The 16,889-nt window shown below is 48.4% G+C and overlaps 4 protein-coding genes and 1 long non-coding RNA gene across 9 annotated transcripts; 3 read left to right on the plus strand and 2 right to left on the minus strand.

The window, feature by feature from the left end:
* The first annotated feature begins 717 nt into the window (after positions 1 to 717).
* mei4 (meiosis-specific, MEI4 homolog (S. cerevisiae)) lies at positions 718 to 10,417 on the plus strand. 5 transcript variants are annotated; one of them, XM_058086483.1, is made up of 6 exons: positions 718 to 1,087; positions 1,788 to 1,893; positions 2,416 to 2,571; positions 2,640 to 3,097; positions 3,204 to 3,329; positions 3,821 to 10,417. In XM_058086483.1, the coding sequence occupies exons 2-6, from the start codon at positions 1,872 to 1,874 to the stop codon at positions 4,091 to 4,093; spliced, it is 1,035 nt and encodes a 344-aa protein (XP_057942466.1). In that variant the 5' UTR covers positions 718 to 1,087; positions 1,788 to 1,871; the 3' UTR covers positions 4,094 to 10,417. The 5 variants fall into 5 exon arrangements, with proteins under 5 accessions (XP_057942466.1, XP_057942451.1, XP_057942474.1 ...); XM_058086468.1 differs by lacking the exon at positions 718 to 1,087 and adding an exon at positions 1,315 to 1,699; XM_058086491.1 differs by lacking the exon at positions 718 to 1,087 and adding an exon at positions 1,315 to 1,699 and having other exon boundaries at positions 3,824 to 10,417.
* snx14 (sorting nexin 14) lies at positions 4,550 to 10,388 on the minus strand. The gene is made up of 28 exons (XM_058086407.1): positions 9,737 to 10,388; positions 9,008 to 9,128; positions 8,853 to 8,926; positions 8,692 to 8,770; positions 8,576 to 8,619; positions 8,422 to 8,509; positions 8,269 to 8,353; positions 8,051 to 8,207; positions 7,913 to 7,988; positions 7,806 to 7,850; positions 7,653 to 7,733; positions 7,471 to 7,585; positions 7,245 to 7,400; positions 7,048 to 7,172; positions 6,925 to 6,983; positions 6,712 to 6,844; positions 6,458 to 6,644; positions 6,310 to 6,393; positions 6,136 to 6,236; positions 5,950 to 6,061; positions 5,845 to 5,885; positions 5,646 to 5,765; positions 5,447 to 5,570; positions 5,209 to 5,373; positions 5,039 to 5,134; positions 4,867 to 4,958; positions 4,726 to 4,779; positions 4,550 to 4,656 (listed from the first exon to the last, which is right to left on the minus strand). Exons 1-28 carry the CDS (start codon positions 9,865 to 9,867, stop codon positions 4,651 to 4,653), a joined length of 2,751 nt encoding a protein of 916 aa, XP_057942390.1. The 5' UTR covers positions 9,868 to 10,388; the 3' UTR covers positions 4,550 to 4,650.
* A 156-nt stretch (positions 10,418 to 10,573) lies between the features above and the next one.
* On the plus strand, positions 10,574 to 13,238 carry psmb6 (proteasome 20S subunit beta 6). Its single transcript, XM_058086509.1, has 7 exons — positions 10,574 to 10,842; positions 11,365 to 11,432; positions 11,504 to 11,569; positions 11,646 to 11,711; positions 11,780 to 11,909; positions 12,851 to 12,995; positions 13,060 to 13,238. The coding sequence occupies exons 1-7, from the start codon at positions 10,681 to 10,683 to the stop codon at positions 13,185 to 13,187; spliced, it is 765 nt and encodes a 254-aa protein (XP_057942492.1). The 5' UTR covers positions 10,574 to 10,680; the 3' UTR covers positions 13,188 to 13,238.
* Positions 11,844 to 14,364, minus strand: LOC131137993 (uncharacterized). The gene is made up of 4 exons (XR_009132017.1): positions 13,684 to 14,364; positions 13,537 to 13,585; positions 13,054 to 13,163; positions 11,844 to 12,945 (listed from the first exon to the last, which is right to left on the minus strand). It is a non-coding gene; the product is annotated as an uncharacterized LOC131137993 (long non-coding RNA).
* Positions 13,558 to 16,786, plus strand: LOC131137951 (kunitz-type protease inhibitor 1-like). Its single transcript, XM_058086441.1, has 10 exons — positions 13,558 to 14,053; positions 14,193 to 14,353; positions 14,427 to 14,568; positions 15,453 to 15,623; positions 15,699 to 15,740; positions 15,811 to 15,939; positions 16,012 to 16,062; positions 16,136 to 16,306; positions 16,372 to 16,431; positions 16,497 to 16,786. The coding sequence occupies exons 1-10, from the start codon at positions 13,663 to 13,665 to the stop codon at positions 16,673 to 16,675; spliced, it is 1,497 nt and encodes a 498-aa protein (XP_057942424.1). The 5' UTR covers positions 13,558 to 13,662; the 3' UTR covers positions 16,676 to 16,786.
* The last annotated feature ends 103 nt before the right edge of the window (positions 16,787 to 16,889 follow it).

Consider the following 16,889-nt stretch of genomic DNA (forward strand, 5'->3'; position numbering starts at 1 on the left):
TGCTGTTTTATTATTATTATATTTATTTATTACTGATTGATTCTTTATTCTAGATTTGTTCATTTATTTTTCATCTTATTTTGTGCAGAAAAAAAAGATGGAAGTGGAATGTTTTATCAGAGCTTTTATTGTAGAAAATCGGAACCAAAGCACTGAAAAATTTTGTATATTTTTCTGTTTTTAATAAATGTGTTGTTTTTTTTTGGAAAAACTGATGTGGCCCAATCTCAACCAGACCCTAGCTCCAGTGGCCCCCAAGTAAATTGAGTTTGACACCCCTGCCTTAGAGTCTTTACTGACTGTCCTTATTGTCCTTACCAATTGTCTTTACCGTGGTTACTGACTGTTCTTACCGGTTGTCTTTATTGTCCTTACTGACTGTTTTTACTGACTGTCCTTATTTTGTCTTTAGCAAATTTCACATTCCACCGTCAGTCTGCGTCAGATCACCGGGTGAAAACTATGTAATACGTAAGGTACACCTACTGTACCTACCTGTGGCGCTGTGAACAGACGTGCAGACAGAACAACGTGACACCAAAACAATAGAATCAAGAACTCCGACACATGAAGTCTATTGTCTTCCACTATCGAAGGATTGTAAAGGCCAGGGGTGTCTATTACGTCAGAGATCGCCATATTCGTTTGGGTCGATTGCATAAATGTCGCTTTGTATAAATGTCATATGACATCAGTCAGCTGATGTTAAGTTCCCCTCCAGAACGCGGTTTCCATTTGGATGAAAGGCTGAAACAAAGTCAAAGTACTTTGCCGTTTTGACCTGTTTTCATGTGGACAGCCCCTCAATCTTCAAATGTTTTGGTCAATTTTATGCTTTCAAGTGTGTGTGGACACCATGGGGTCCTTTTCTGTTCCCAGTGGACGTCCAACAAGCAACGTCCAACAAGAAGCATGCTTGGAGGAGCACAGCACGGGTCCAACAGGAGACCTTGTTTTGTTGACGTCCAGCAGGACAGACATTGTGGTGTCTACATGGTGGATGTTGACAACGTAAAAGGCAAGTGGGTCAGAGTTGAAGATGTCGTCAGAGGCTCAGAAGACAACTTTGGACAAAACTGAAAAGGAGGTCAGCAAAAGAAGATTAGAAAATTCATTTAATCTCTAATCCCACAACACACACACACACACACACACACACTACCAGCAGCCTTTGTACACATCTAAAAGTAATCATGGTGGTCGTAGTAGTAATACTATACTACATGGCATGGTGCTAAGTAGTAAATAGCAGTAGTATTAGTGTAGGTAGTATGAAGTAGTAGTACACGCCATATTGATGGACGTCATAAATAGTAATATTAGTATCTGTGGTTTTAGTACACAAATAGAGTTGTGAGCGTGTGGACTGTTGTGCTGCCGTCCAGACGACAATGACACATAATCCAAAATAATCCACTTAATTTTCTCTCTCCAACTTCTGTGTTTAACCTTTGGCAAGTAAAAATAAACACAAACAAGGGCGGCACACCCACCTCCACCATCAATCAGCTTGTACTCCCATTTCAAAACACATTAACAGCAACTCACATGAGCAGGAGTCTTATTTGTGTCTTATTTTCTCTTATGTTTAATATATTTTAGTAGTAGTGGAGTAGTATCTGACAGTTTTACGCTACTGGTACAATTTGTCTGCCCATTGCAATCCTGTGGCAAACCCCAGAAGATGTTGGAGAAGAAGGTGGAGACCAGAGACATGACTTACCTGTTATTTTACCTGTTGTATGTCACCTGTGCCAGGAGACCAAGTACTTTGTTGTGTTTATCAGGTTGATGAGACGAAAACAATCAGCCGCTCACGTTGTGGTCAAGCTAGCTGTTAGCATCGTTAGCTCGTCCACGGCAGCCGTCTAATGGAGAAAAGAAGGTTTCAAGGTAATTCAGCCTTTTGGTGATCATTCTTTGTTTTATTATTTAGCATTTACATCACGTTTGTCTACAAATGAAGAAACATTACGACACAATTACGACAAATACCGACAGTTTTTAACATTAGCTGCTAACAGCTAAAACGGTGTCTTTATTGGCCAAGTATGGTAGTTTTTGTCACTGTACTGCATAAAATATGTACAATTGGAATACTTGAGTACTTTTTATTCTGTTGTTTATTATTTAGCATTTACATGACGTTTGTCTACAAATGAAGAAACATTACGGCACAAATACGACAAATACCGACAGTGTTCAAAAGTAGCTGTTAGCTGTCTAAAACCTGTCAAACGGACTAATTATGTTTTCTAATCAAATACAACATAGTAGAACTGAAAATGCTAACAATGAAACGGTGTCCTTATTGGCCAATTATGGTGGTTTTTGTCACTGTACTGCATCAAATATGTACAAATGTAGTACTTTGTATTCTATTGTTTTTATTTTATTGCTCTCCTCCAATCCAAGTGATGCTGGCTGTGGCAGTGGCTGTAGTGAAGAGCCGGGCGGCGGGCGTGAGCGGGCGCCAGCGCGTGGAGGCCTTGGCGGCCCGCCTCAGAGACCAGGAGGACACGTGCAGGAGAAAGGATGACCTGCTGAAGCTGATCACCATGGTGACAGCAGGTGTGCCTTGCCACCAAGGTCGCAGTCGCTTGTGGCGAGGACGTAAAGGTGTGTCTTCCATGTTGCAGGTGGCGATGCCGCAATGGCAACTGGCCTCAAGGATCTGTCTTCGTCAACAAGCAGCCCCTCGGACACTCCAGAACTCTTTCAGCCATCATTTCTGTCCAATCAGCACAAGGATGCTCAGCAAAAGGTGGCGGCTATTCCTCCTGTGGACTTACTGCAGTCACTGTGCGGTTTAGGCCGAGTGGGTGTCGGTCCAGACTCGTGGCTCGGTCCAGGTGAGAACGCGGGCCGGCTTTTGGAGGACACCTTGTGTCAACTCCTTGACTCGGTGGTGACGGCGTTCAGGGACCTCTGCCCCGCGGGAATGGGCGAGCTCGCCCTGAAGGCTTGCCGAGCGTGGGCCCAGGCCTGCAACCGGTTCTGCTGTCAGAATGCATCGTGTGGCGACTTGAGGACACGCGTGCACACGTCTCTCAAGGAGCTGACCGCCATCTTGCTCCACGCCAACCAACGTCACTCTGTGAGTAACCCTTGTTTCTGTATGAGTGGCTAGTATAGTGCTGATGCATCATAATCATATCCAGTAATATCATATACAGGACACATGACACCAACTTGTCTTCCAGACCTCTGAGATGCTGACGGCCTGCTTGGTGGCACTGGCAAGCAGTCGCATGGCAAAGTCCTTCCTGGTTGCGCACTTCCTGTGTGAAATCAGCGCCCTGGCGGACTTGCTGTGGCACACCCAGCAGGTAATCACACGCTCTTGTGACCATGGATATCCTTGTAGTGCGCTGACCAATAAGACCCTTGCACGGGCTGAACCAATGAAAATGAACCAATATCGTATCAGCAATCATAAATCGTAGTATAAATCTATTAAAACAAATCGTTACACCCCTAGTATCATGGACAGAGCCTATCCCACATGACCTTGGGATAGTGTTGGTACACAGCCAATGGCAGGGCAAGTGCGGAGGTGTTGGAGCCTATCCCAGCTGTCTTTGGGCGAGAAGCACCCTGGACACCCTGGACTGGTCAGCCAATCACAGGGCACAATTAATGCCTAATTAGTTATTTACAGTATATGCAAATACTTAGCGATACTTCGTAATAGTTTGGAGACCGAAATGTCTGGCCCAATCAGATGCTTGTACACGCTGTGGTCATGTGACAACACTTTTCTCCTCATTGATCACATGCGCTGATGTGAACTATAGCGAAGTCTGTACTTTGTGTGCAGCAGGACTCTCCTCTTGATGTGTTTCCTGTGGCTCTGTACCAAAACTCGGGTCGCCTCTTGTGGATCCTGGAGGAGCTGCTGCAGAACTCAGAGGTCGCGGGGCAAGAAGAGGAGCGGTGTGAGTGGACGGATAGCCTCCTTCACTTGCAACGACGATTGTTTGCACTCTCTGAGGAGTTCCCGCTCTTTGCCATCTCCGCGTGGAGGATAGCGGCGCTCTATTCCTCTGCTCCAAATGAATCCTCGATCATCACGTCACAGAAGCAAATATGAAAACTAACAAGAATGAACTCCATCGTCTTCATCTGATGAGGTGACTGACAAAAGCCATGTTTAGCTGCTCTTCACTCACGGGGTCACATGATCCCCCTGCATAGTGACCAGTGAAGAATGAGGGGGGGGGTGTATTCATCAAGCTGAGCTTCATGTAGAGCTCACAACCTGACTTGCAGTTTTGAGAAGATGAAGACCACGCCACCTCCTTCAATCACAAACTTTTTTGTAGCAGGTTGGATAGCGTTAATAATATTTACCACCCGCTGGGACTGACTGATGCTAACTAGCAAGCTAACACTGACGCTGCATGGTTTGGGTAACTATGGCAAAGGTGAATGCTCCCTGGCTGACTAGTTTGTTGGTGCGGAAAGGTTAAGTTGCTAGATGGCAGGACTGGTGGCCACCACTAGATGGCAGCAGTACACATGAACAGAATCCAGAAGACACCCGAAATGCTCACGGATATTTTAGTTGGAATGCTTTGCTCAGTATTGCACTTTTCTCATCCAGGATGTGGATTTGGTTTGTTTGCGTGGTTTCCACGACTACATCCTTCAGCGCTGAGGAGGAAAGATGGAAGGTGTTGAGAAGCATTGGCTGAGCTGTCAATGTTGCTGGTGCTGCTGTACCTCAAGTTCAGGAAAGAGCTCCAGCAGGGCGATGTCCAGCAGGACATATGACATCTGAACAGGGCAAAGAAAAGAAGAGTTCAAAGCAAACCAATCAAAACTCGTCTTCATTTTGCTCAACCAAATCTTTATTTTCATCACCTGCTTGTTGAGGAGTGGCTGCTGTAGACCCTCAAAGAGAAGCTGGACGCCGTCGTGTTTGGCCTCCTCGCCAACACACTTATCAACAATGTCTAATAACACATACACGCAGAGGACGAGCCGGGGCTCAGTTGGACATGTCCGCCGACAAGTCAAGGAGTTGCAGACTCACCAGGCAGATAGGCCATCATCTGCTCAAATGTCTGCTTGGCCCTGGTCTGCTTGTCCAGGCTGCTTCGCTCCTCGCTGCTCTCACAGAAGATGGCGTCTGGCAGAACACGCATCGCAGGCATGTTTAGTGGTGGATGCCTAAAAGATGGCGTCTAATATGGTCGCCCTGACCTCGGAGCTGCGTGATGAGTGAGACCAGACGGTGCTCCTGCAGGATCTCATCCAGCTTGGACTGCATGTGCTGCTCCATGTATGCCTCAAAGGTGTTCTTCAAAAGGATCCTGCCGGCTGACAGTAAGTGGTGCAACCACGGCGGCATGCGGAACGCCAGTCGACCTTGGTGATGAAAAGGTTAAGATGTTTGCTGGTCTGACGCGTGCGGCGCCTGGTCGCGAGCATGCCACCTTACCAACGTGCATCATGTAGTCGTACATGCCCTCAACGCCGACCGCCTCCAGGAAGCAGTTGTGGTTCTGTCGTCTCTCAGCGCCAGCCGCCATGTTGGCATTGTTCCTGAAGAGCCGGTTGAGGAGCTGAGCGGGATCAACATCACATGCTGGTGAAATGCCGAGCCAACATATGGACAAACGAGGGAGCTGACGTCATACCCGCTTGTTGGCATCTGCGCCAGGACTAAGGATGGTTAGTTCGGGACGGCTGGGCTTGGCTTTGGGAGATTCGCACGAGTTGAAGAAGGACTGGATGAACGGCTCCAGGTTTTGTCCTTTCTGGAAAACATACCACACTCAAGCATGCTAGCACGCCCTGCTGTCCACTCTAGAAAGTGCATGGAACCGTGACCCTCACCTCTTTCATCAACTTCCCGGGAACAGACTTGAAGATTTTCCCTGCAGGACAAAATGTTTAGTTACAAAGAAGAAGAAGAAACGTAAAGAGAGGCGCTGATGGTACCCAAGTTGACATCAGGCAGCATCCTGTCCACAAACTGAGACTCCACACTATGAGGAGACAGGAAGTCAGCCAGCAGCTGACTGTTGCTGAGCTCTGTATACTGCAGGAGTCTCTACACACACACACACACACACACACACACGTGTCAGTGATCCTCCTGGGTGTAGTTTGTCTAATGTGTATTACCTGTAAATACTCTTCAAACTCCTCCCTCTTGGAGGCCAGGAAGTCATGATTCTTCGGTCCAAGGATGCGTTTGGGAGGAAGCTGCGCATCCGCAAAGGTGCCTGTGAGCATCACGTCTTGAGTTTGAGGACAGCGGTGGAAGGAAAGGCAACAAACGACGAGCGGCGACGTTACCATGAAACTCTGTGAGCTTGGACTCCAACACGTAGAACTCCATGTATCTTCTGTACACCGACCACCTCTCTGGATCGTGGCCCACTGCAAGAAGATCTGTCAGGATGACAACGTTCGGCAGAGATGGGAGTCTTGGGCGTCGGCTCACCTTCCCTCCTGTCGTTGCGCTCCACATCAATGCAGAAGACGGGAATTCTCTCCCTCTTGGCCTCGTCCTCGTAGAAGTCGATGTACGGGATGGTGATGGTCCAGGCCGAAAGGTTCCTCAGGCTTCCCGGTGTGCAGGCGAGCTCGGCGGGAGAGTCGTCCTCCATCACCACCATGGCCTCCTCCACCTGTGGGGGACAGCCGTGTCACATGACCAGACGGCTTGAGGCAGGCAACATCGAAGAGGATTCTCACCACGTCGTCATCTGCATCGGCCATGGCATTGGGCGGCAGGATGGCGCCCTCCATGGTGGTGCTCTTGAACACACCTTTGAGCTTGCTGCCAATCCTGCTGATCCCAAACGACTCCCCTCGCTTGGAAGTGTTCCTACAAGCAGGTCACATGGTACACGGCGCCCCACGCAGGACCACTGAGCACTGATTGCACTGATTGGTTGGTTGACAAACCTGCTGACTCGTAAGCTCCTTGTTGGTGACTCGGCTCCTTTCAGCAGGTGTCTGAAGTACTGACACACAAACACACAGTCATCTTCCCACTTTAGGAAGTGTGCACATGTTTGGTGGTCCTACCTCGTCGCTGTGACAGAACATGGGTGTGAAGACGTTCTCCAGAAGAGACAGGACGTGTTCGTAGGCCTCAAAGAGACAGCGCATGGTCTGCAGCTTGACCACGGCGCCGTACGGACCTGCAGCCACTGAATAAGAGGTCATGTGATCACACCTCAAAGGAGCGTGTCAAAGGGGGATGGAAAAAAATGATGTCTTACCGTTCCTTATCTCGTCCACGATGAAGCGGTCCAAGTTGATCTTGTCCACGCTTTCATCCAGGCAGTACGTCTCGTAGATGTGCACCACCTCGCCGTGCAGACGTCGCAGCTCCGAGTCGCACAGCTCCGGGCTCAAGATCTTGTCATTGAGCTCCTCTGGAGGATGAGGCGGCAACATTTGTGTCACATGACGCCATGCGGTCACACACGCTCGTGGGGCTCTCACCTACGGCCAGGCAGAACTGCAGCACGTGCACGGCGCCCTCCTGCTTCAGGAAGTTCATAAAGCGGAACAGAAGGTCCTGCTGCTCCCTGATCTCCCTCAGCTCCAGCTTGAGCACCTGCAAGGCCGACAGTGGGGATCATGAACGGTCGATGGATGCACGTGGCGGTGCGAGGCTGACTGACCGAGGGCTTCTTGTGGCTGCAGGCTGCGTATTTGTGCAGGAAAGGAACCAAAGCTGACGGAGCTTCTGTGGCAGCTTCTGGCTACATGCACAAACACCACAAAGGTCACATATGAACACAAATGTCAACATGTTCACGCTTCTGTGGACTTACTGGAGTGTCATCGATAAACTTCAGCACCATCAAGTTGACAGTGTCCTGCAAAAGCAATAGGGAGCACGTTCAAAAGAGTCAAGTTGCACCGGAGAAACCCAACTCACCGGATCGGCCATGAAGTCCATGGTGGGAAGGATGACGGAGCCTGCCATGACCTCCCTCAGCAGCAGCGCCAGAGACCTGGCAAAAGCAGACGCTCAGCGTGGAGTACTTCCTGTCTGCGGGATGTGGCACGAGCGTACCTGCACTCTGTTGCTTTCGGAGGCATCAAGTATGGGAACAGCATCTCGCTCAGCTTCCTGAGGTACAACAGCTCGTTCTTGCGGCTGCGCACGGCCACATGGAGGTCGGCACCGTACTCCTCCAGAGACGCTTGCTGCAGCGTGTGACCTTGGTGGACTGAATGAACCCAACGTCAGCATGCGCCACGACCTTGAAGTGCCAACGCAGTACATATTACCTTTAGCTTGAGCTTTAGCCAGAATCTCCACATGTTTCACCGCAGCTTTCATCACTTTGTCTGCAAATACAGCGGGAACGTCCACCTGTAGGTGCAGCCTCACATGTTACCTTTGACCTCTTACATGAACGCACGCCACAAGGAGAGCATCACCTTTTGAGCTCGGCGGACAAAGACAGATGCAAAGAAGCGAAAGGTCATGCGGAGTTCATCCACACACGCCTCGTCATCCGTGATGTCCCTGCGGTCCACAAAAGGAAGTCCAGTCGGGCTTTGGGACAAGAATGACAGGCACACAAACACTCACCGATACCACGGGTACACAAAGTTCTCCAGAACCAGCTCAAAGACCTGCAGTCAGAGTGACAGAAGTTACAAGTCAAGACTTGTTGACCGTGATCCATGCTGGACATGATGTCTGACCTCTGCGAGGGACGAGTCCACCTTGGAATGAACCTTCAGGCCCAACCACGGCTGGTAGTTCTCCAGCAGCAACGTGGGCCTGGGCACAGTAACAACACATAAACAACATGCAGTGCTGAGGACACAAAGTGCTGTTACCATGGCAACGCAACATAACCTACCGATGACGCTTGCATTTCACCTTGCCACACACGGCACAACTGTGACCCGAAGGGAACAACTCTTGTTCCCGACGCTGTGACAACACATAAAACATCATCATCATCATCATCATCATCACGAGAGGGCACCCTGATATTGCCCACTGAACACTCACTGTGTGTCTCGCTTTCCTGCTGAAGAAGACATTTGGCAGCAGCGAGTCTGGTTCCAGAGCACAGTAGAATGTGATGACACCCGCCAGGAAGGACCAGAAGCCCATCAGGATGTGGATGTACCTGCAAGGACAACAAACACCTCATCACATCATATCATAGCAAGTACTACCACCAGGCTGTAAGCAGTACAGGCATGACATCACTGCACGTTTAACTCTTTTTAAGTAAATGCTCACTGAATATTTTTAATATAGCATGTATTTCAACTGTATGTATTTCAACATGCGTGGGTTTTCTCCGGGTACTCCGGTTTCCTCCCACATTCCAAAAACATGCTAGGTTAATTGGCCACTCCAAATTGTCCATAGGTATGAATGTGAGTGTGAATGGTTGTTTGTCTATATGTGCCCTGTGATTGGCTGGCCACCAGTCCAAGGTGTACCCCGCCTCTCGCCCGAAGACAGCTGGGATAGGCTCCAGCACCCCCGCGACCCTCATGAGGAAAAAGCGGTAGAAAATGAATGAATGAATGTATTTCAACTAGTTTAAAAGTGCTCAGCCGTCACGCCGTGACGTCATTACGTACAATAAGCTGCTTAGCACACAGATTAACTGTAAACACACACTGTGGACTTTCACATGAAATATATAGTGTCTTAAACAGTAACCATACATTGTTGTGTTAATTTAATGTATAGATATACGGTGTGAAAGTAAAGCACAGTTACCTGTTGAGCAGCAGGGTGAGGCCCATCATGAAGACCAGCAGGCAGCAGAAGACTGGATATTGACGACCCGCTTTACTCACAACGTCCAGCCTCAGTGTTCGCTTTAAAGTCTCCATTACACCCCCCGCCATCCTCCCTCAGCATAAAACTGCTAAATGTCCTCCATATTTTACAATGTGTGCTGCGAGGACGGAAGAAGTTGAAAGTCGCGCTCCGTTTAGATTTGAGCCAGCTAGCTAAAGGCTATACGAGACTTACAGCGATTAAAGTAATATCGTCACAAAATAACACAAAGCATCGCCAAGACTTGCAACATTGCCGCTCCTCAACTTCACTGGTTGACTTTATAGAAATACTTTGAAGTCATGTCAACTTTTAGGCGACTTCTTTGACAGCTCATTTGTTGACGGGTCCTTGTTGGGTTGCCAGATGTGATGGAATCCCGCAAACCTGCTCTTGCAGCTAAAGTTACAGAACTAGTTTGAAAAGACGTTCGAGCAATCATTACAATGTCATTGGCGTTATTAAAACCGTAATTACTCAAGGGCACCCGAGTAGTCTTGAGAGCTACAATAAACCAAGTCGTGAGTCGTGAGACTCGAAAGAGCCTTCATATTCGCAAACATGGCAACCCCAGTGTCACTTCCGCTCATTTGAACACTTGACTTCTTTGCACATTTCAGCGTTCATAGAGAATAAATAAGGAATGTTAAGTGGACATACATTTAATACCTATTAAGGTATTTTTTGTCACACTTATTTAAATAATAAATATTAAATATATTATAAATATTTTAAGTATTAATCAATGACAACACAAGTAAACATAAAGTGATCCCCTAAAAGTATTGGGTTTGGGTTTGGATCGATCAAATCCAAATCCAACACTATTCAACCCTCCACTTTCAAAACGCAACACTAGAGGGCGGTAATGCACCAAAGTCATGGATGCCAACCGCCACAAAACCGAGGAAGAAGACTCCACGAGAAGTGTATACAGGAACAAGATGGCGGGAGCTACAGCGACAATGGGTCGTTTGGACCAACACGGTTCTTTAAAAACCAATCTGGTGCCGGACTGGACACGTAAAGAAGTCAGCACCGGGGTAAGTATCGCCGATGGTGACCAGTTGAGCCTTAAGTCGGTTCAGTTGACGTTCGGTTGAGATTTTCTGAAACTGAAAAGCGGCTGAATGAGACAGCAATTCCGTGGCTACTAGCTAGCTAACGTTGTTTACAAGCAGAACGGAAGACTGCAACAGGGTCGGTTAATTCCATTCACTTAAGCGTGTTCATGTATTTCATATCCGCAGCTGTAAATTAAAATGTGTGCGTTTGTAAAAGTGACCTGTTGTAATGAAGCGAAAAGGATTTTCCACTTGAGATTTTTTGGCCCAGCATACCGAGTTCTATTTGCTTGGAACACCAAATTAATTGAAATAACTTCAAATAGCGTTGTTAGGATATAATTTCACAGTGAGTGCATGGCATCCTTTTTGCTTGGGTCTATTCTATATGAGAACGAGGATCCAGCAAGGCAGTGTTTTGAAAAAACATTGATCTATGAAGTCATGTGTAATTTAGCACTTCCCACTCTTTATCATATTTTTATCCTGTTTGTGTGTCAGACCACCATCATGGCGGTGGAATACGATGGAGGCGTGGTCATTGGTGCCGACTCCCGCACCACTACTGGGTAACTATCTTATTGTGATTATCATCATTGCGTGCGTGTGCCGCTATGTTAAACTGCTTGTTGTGTGTCAGAGCGTACATCGCCAACAGAGTGACAGACAAACTGACGCCCATTCATGACCGAATCTTCTGTTGCCGGTCAGTGTGCACCACTTCCTCCTCTCCCACGCAGTGGCTCCTCTGCTTCACATGTTGGTGTTTTGATGTGTTGCAGGTCTGGATCAGCTGCTGACACTCAGGCCATCGCAGATGTGGTCGCTTACCAGCTTGGCTTCCACAGGTGCCACACGTGACTGCGTGCACACTTTGACAGGCTGATGTCTGATGAATGTTTGTGTGCGCCCCCAGCATCGAGCTAGATGAGCCCCCGTTGGTGGAGACGGCCGCTAATCTGTTCAAAGCTAGCTGCTACCGCTACAGGGAAGAACTGATGGCTGGCATACTGGTGGCAGGCTGGGACAAGAGGAAGGGTGGACAGGTAAAGCAACACACTATACTACACCACGCTAGGGGTGCAGGGGTACATCATCCTCATGTTTTGGTATGTACTTACCGGTAGGGTAAGGGAACACAATGCAAAATAAAACTGCTTTGCTTTTGAGTTTTTTTAATGAAGCATAAAACTGCAATTAAAATCTAAGGTGTTCCAGGTATTTTTTTTTCAATTTTCATCAGCTTTTAGGCAGACTGTTTCTCACTTGCAATATAAACTGTTTAGGATATAGGACATTACGTGTGGAGAGGGCCGTTCACCAGTGCGTGCACTCACACCAACGCACTCGGTGCAAACTGAATTGCAAGACTGTGGTCTGTACAGGTGTGTTGTCCCTTGCTGGGTGGACCAAAACGGCCCATTATTGTACTGCAATATTGTACGTGGCATCCAGACACTACACTACACCAGGGTGGGCAAACTGCGGCCTGCAAAACGTATTCATCCAGGCCACCAGGCATTTCCAAATTCCTTTTTTTTAACCCTTTAACATTGAAACTGTAACTGTGGCACACCTCAAACAACACGGCAACACACACAATGCACAAAACTTGCCTACCTACTGCACCATGTGGCCATAATTCAGCCGCAAGGCATGCTGGGTATGGTTTCTCACATTTTGGCTTGATTTCCAAATACGTGGATGTCGTCAGAAATATAACTCTCCATATACTCTCCATATCCACTGTTTTGTTGTTCATCGTTCATATTGTTGTTGCCACTGGACTACCCAGCATGCCTCGTGGGCATTTGAAAGTAAGTTTGAAGTTGTGTTTAGCGCTCAGTCATGGTTAGTATTTGATTTACGTGATGCAGTAACTTAGTGTGGATGTGTTGTTTTGGTTTCATTGCACCGTGAGCTTGCCCACCACGACACTACACTACACTGTTGCAGCGGCAGTAATCAACAAGTGTCTTTGTGTCAGGTGTACTGCGTTCCTATTGGTGGGATGCTGGTGAGGCAGCCGGTGTCTGTTGGCGGCAGTGGCAGTTCGTATATTTACGGCTTCATGGACTCCAACTACAAAGCAGGAATGAGCAAAGAACAATGTCTTGAGCTGACTGCTGCAGGTACACACACACTCACACGCGCACACACACTGTATCTGAAAGTATAATTGCGTGTCACCCTCAGCATTATCCCTTGCGATGGAGAGGGATGGTTCCAGCGGTGGCGTGATCAGACTGGCTTCCATTTCGGAGGATGGAGTGGAGAGAAAAGTCATCCTAGGAAACCAGCTGCCGAAATTTTCAACACACTGAGCACATTCGCATCCACGGCTGTTCATTTTGACATTAAAAACGTTAACATAGCATTGTTTGGATTCCCTTCTTCATCACCTCCAGTGAAAGTATGTGTCCTTAAATTATATTAAAAAAATGGAAATTTAAATTAGAACTATATAATGAAATGTATGAGCCACGTCTTCAATTGTAATGCCAATCCTGTCCAGCAGGTGGAGGCAGCCACTAAGCTCACCTGGTGTGACCATGCACATTGGAACAACTAGCTGAGATCACAACATGTGAACTTTGTTCAGTGCGAAATTGTTTGTTTTATTTAGTTGAGGTGAAATGCAATGCATTGACGTATGAAGTTGAGGAAACTCACCTGTGTGACGTCACTGAGCAGGGCGGGGTCATTGTTCCGGTGCGTCTTCCTGTTTTTGAGCAGGTGACAACACTTGAGCGGCCGCAAACACGCCTGACGTTGACGTCCGTTGAGACTGAAAGTGAAATGTCTTCATCGCCTTCCTACCTCTTCCTCTTCCTCCTCGTCCTGCTGCGGGACGGCGGTGCGGCCGAGGACGCCAACTGCTTGGCCAGCTTCCGGTCCGGTCAGGACGACTTCGTGCTGGATTTGGAGGACGCGGTGAAGGAGGGTGCGGTGCTGTTGGCTGTCGCTGACTCTCCCACAATGGCCGACTGCCGGCGCGCGTGCTGCGCAGAGTTCAGATGTAACGTGGCGCTGATGGAGCCGCGTGACGCGCGCGGCAACCTCACGTGTACGCTCTACGACTGCGTGCACAGGAACCACTTCGTGTGCAGGTTCGTCAAGCGGCAGGGCTACCGCAGCTTCATCAGAGAGGCCGAGTACCGGAAGTACCTGGAAGGCCCGCTGGGACCAGGTGAGTGTACCCGAGGAGAGGTAGCCCTAGACGGGATAGATCTGCGCCTGCGCTGATGCTGGAGACAAACGTTGCAAGTTGCTGCATGCTGAGCTGATGAAAACAAGTTGGTCACGTGTCACTGTCACCCCCCCCTCAGCTGAGCAGGCTCCGCCCATCGCCAACGCGGGCCGTGACCGGGTGGTTCAGCCCGGAGCCACCGTTACCCTGAACGGCATCGAGAGCCTGGCCGTCGGCCACGCCCACATCGTTGACTATCGCTGGACGGTGCAGAGCGCAGACGCTGACGTCACTATGGAGGTGACACGCCCTCTTTGCGCGACATTTTAAATGGGATGAGTAATCGGGGTGCAATTTTGTGTCACGGTTGTAGGAGACCGACCTGCCCGACCAGGTGCGGCTCTCCAACCTGCAGCCGGGCAACTACCGCTTCCGCCTGACTGTCACTGACTCCAACGACCAATCACACAGCGCCGAAGTCGGCGTTCTCGTCTTGAGCCCTGAGCAGTCTACCTGTGAGTCATGTGGTCTTTGTCTCGTGTCAAAGTCGGTCAATAGGAGATCATGTGTTTATAGTTACAGTCTGGGATGGCAAGGGGGAAATAGTGAGGCGGGGCGCATCAAGTATTCACTGCCCAGCATGCTTTGTGGTACTTGTCTTAAAAAGTGTAAAAAGTGGCTAAGGTTACATGTACTGTAATGTAACCATAGTTTATTATTATTATTATTATTATTATAGAGTTGCCCTATCTTTACTTACTAGTTACATGTTGTGATTAGTGTGCAGTTAGCATCCTGTCTAGGCTTGTGTTTGCTTTAGAAAGTACTTAGAAAGGGGGTCACACAGTGGCGTCATTAGGTCTATTTTAGGTCCCCTAAATAATTTGATATTTTTTATAGATTTTTTTTTTTTTTACAAAAAAAATCTGACAAATTTCATATAATAGGGCAAAAGCAGGCTAATAAGCAAGCCAATAAGCAGGCTAATACTAGCCCACTAGTACTCGTAATCAGAAGAAGAATAATGCTGATACTAATAATAATAGGCTAATTAATAATATAATAATGATTAAAAAAGTTATATCCTGGTTCTTGTTTGTTATTTGTTTTTTTTTAATTTTTTAATATTAAAAACTTTAAAAAAAATGTCTACTACATTCATTCATATCCTGTGCATCTACAGGGGGCTAAGGCCCCCTCCTGTCCTCAGAACCGAGTGACGCCCCTGGGGCCACAAAATATGGCACTGTGGGCAGCAGGTTAGTAAAGAAGCTACGCCGAGGCCTGCTAACATCGAAACAAAACAGGAAATGTTGTGGGTGTGGTTTACTGTCATTGCGTCATCCCTGTTTCAGCACACCACATGCCTGTATGTGACCTTTGACCTCCTGTGTTGCAGTGTACTGCTTGGTGCCGATGAAGGCGGGGCCTTGTCGCGCCGCCTTTCCTCGCTGGCGTTACCATGCCGATACAGGCGAGTGTCAGCCATTTACGTTTGGAGGTTGTAAGGGGAACCGCAACAACTTCCTGTCAAAAGATGAGTGCGTGAAGGCCTGCGCTGGAGTCACAGGTGACTAGTGCACACACACAAACACACACACACATGCGCGCACACACACACTAAGAGTGTGTTCTTGATCCACAGGAGCACCATCAGATCAATCACGCATCGCTGTGCCAGCTGACGGTCAGTCCCACAATGCACCTTTCACATCACGCGTGCAGCCTTTCCAGATTGTGTGCATGCGTGTGTGCAGAGGTGTGTGGCGTTGCGTGTCTACCTGGTCAGCTGACCTGCCGTAACGGCTGCTGTTTGGACAAAAGTCTCGAGTGTGACGGTGTGATTCACTGCAGCGACGCTTCAGATGAGGACCACTGCAGCCAACGTAACACGCACCCACCCACCCACACCCACACACACCCACACATCCAGTGACCTTTGCCCTCTTTTTGGTCAGTCAATCAAACGTTCTCTCGGCTGCTTGACATTGACGTCAATCAGAGAAAAGGTACGAATGCTAAATTTGTCTGACAATTGCTAAAGCTACATGGTAACGTTGCAAACACCCCCCCACCCCCCAGCTCGCTGCATCGAGGCCCCCCGCACAGGCCCGTGTCGCGCCAGTCACACACGCTGGTACTACGACCCGCTGAACGCACGCTGCCAGCGCTTCACATACGGCGGATGCAACGGAAGCGACAACAACTTTGTAGAGAAGACGGAGTGTGACCGCACATGTCACGGCGTGACTGGTAAACACACGCACACCTCACTTGTACGGTGAAAACCTGATGACATCACTTCCTGTTCTACACAGAGAAGGATGTGTTCGCCACAGGACCGTTTGAACGCCTCGAGGAAGAAGAAAATGATTCGAGTACGTTTGAGGCTCTCCACTCAAACAAAGATGGAGGACAGGAAGTGACATGACTGTGTTTTCAGGCTCCATTGCGCTGGCGGTGGTTCTATCAGTGGCCATCTTGGCGCTGCTGGCGATCCTGGCCTACTGTTTCCTGAAATCCAGGAAGAAGCGCTTACACCAGAATGTGGTCGCAAGCCCCGCCCACCAGGCGTCAGAGCAGTACACGCTGGTTTACAATGACACCACCACCCCTGCCTGACGTCATCGCTGCAGCCATGTTGTTTTTGGAAGTTACACAGTGTTTTCTTATTAAACTTTTTTTTGTACGAAAGTGAAAGAGGCCTTTATGACGTAATCTGCCATGAATGATCGCACATAAAACATGCATGTAATATGTAACGTATTGGTTTGTTTGTAAACATACATGTGTCGGGCTGCCCTCTAACGGGGAGCGGTGAACTGCAGCTAAGAAA

The sequence above is a fragment of the Doryrhamphus excisus genome, chromosome 1 (assembly GCF_030265055.1).
Source record: "Doryrhamphus excisus isolate RoL2022-K1 chromosome 1, RoL_Dexc_1.0, whole genome shotgun sequence".
Lineage (NCBI taxonomy): Eukaryota > Metazoa > Chordata > Actinopteri > Syngnathiformes > Syngnathidae > Doryrhamphus > Doryrhamphus excisus.

Excerpts from the sequence above, each read along its gene's own strand:
- mei4 (XM_058086483.1), top strand. The coding sequence starts at position 1,872 with ATGGAGAAAAGAAGGTTTCAAG. Across the intron at positions 3,098-3,203 it reads ACGCCAACCAACGTCACTCT|ACCTCTGAGATGCTGACGGC; the intron begins GTGAGTAACCCT and ends CTTGTCTTCCAG. Across the intron at positions 3,330-3,820 it reads TGCTGTGGCACACCCAGCAG|CAGGACTCTCCTCTTGATGT; the intron begins GTAATCACACGC and ends CTTTGTGTGCAG.
- psmb6 (XM_058086509.1), top strand. The coding sequence starts at position 10,681 with ATGGATGCCAACCGCCACAAAACCGAGGAAGAAGACTCCACGAGAAGT. Across the intron at positions 11,910-12,850 it reads ACAAGAGGAAGGGTGGACAG|GTGTACTGCGTTCCTATTGG; the intron begins GTAAAGCAACAC and ends TCTTTGTGTCAG. Across the intron at positions 12,996-13,059 it reads TCTTGAGCTGACTGCTGCAG|CATTATCCCTTGCGATGGAG; the intron begins GTACACACACAC and ends TGTCACCCTCAG.
- snx14 (XM_058086407.1), bottom strand. The coding sequence starts at position 9,867 with ATGGCGGGGGGTGTAATGGAGACTTTAAAGCGAACACTGAGGCTGGAC. Across the intron at positions 6,394-6,457 it reads GCGCAACGACAGGAGGGAAG|TGGGCCACGATCCAGAGAGG; the intron begins GTGAGCCGACGC and ends ATCTTCTTGCAG. Across the intron at positions 4,959-5,038 it reads GATGATGGCCTATCTGCCTG|ACATTGTTGATAAGTGTGTT; the intron begins GTGAGTCTGCAA and ends ATGTGTTATTAG.
- LOC131137951 (XM_058086441.1), top strand. The coding sequence starts at position 13,663 with ATGTCTTCATCGCCTTCCTACCTCTTCCTCTTCCTCCTCGTCCTGCTG. Across the intron at positions 16,063-16,135 it reads TGACGTCAATCAGAGAAAAG|CTCGCTGCATCGAGGCCCCC; the intron begins GTACGAATGCTA and ends CCCACCCCCCAG. Across the intron at positions 16,432-16,496 it reads GGAAGAAGAAAATGATTCGA|GCTCCATTGCGCTGGCGGTG; the intron begins GTACGTTTGAGG and ends CTGTGTTTTCAG.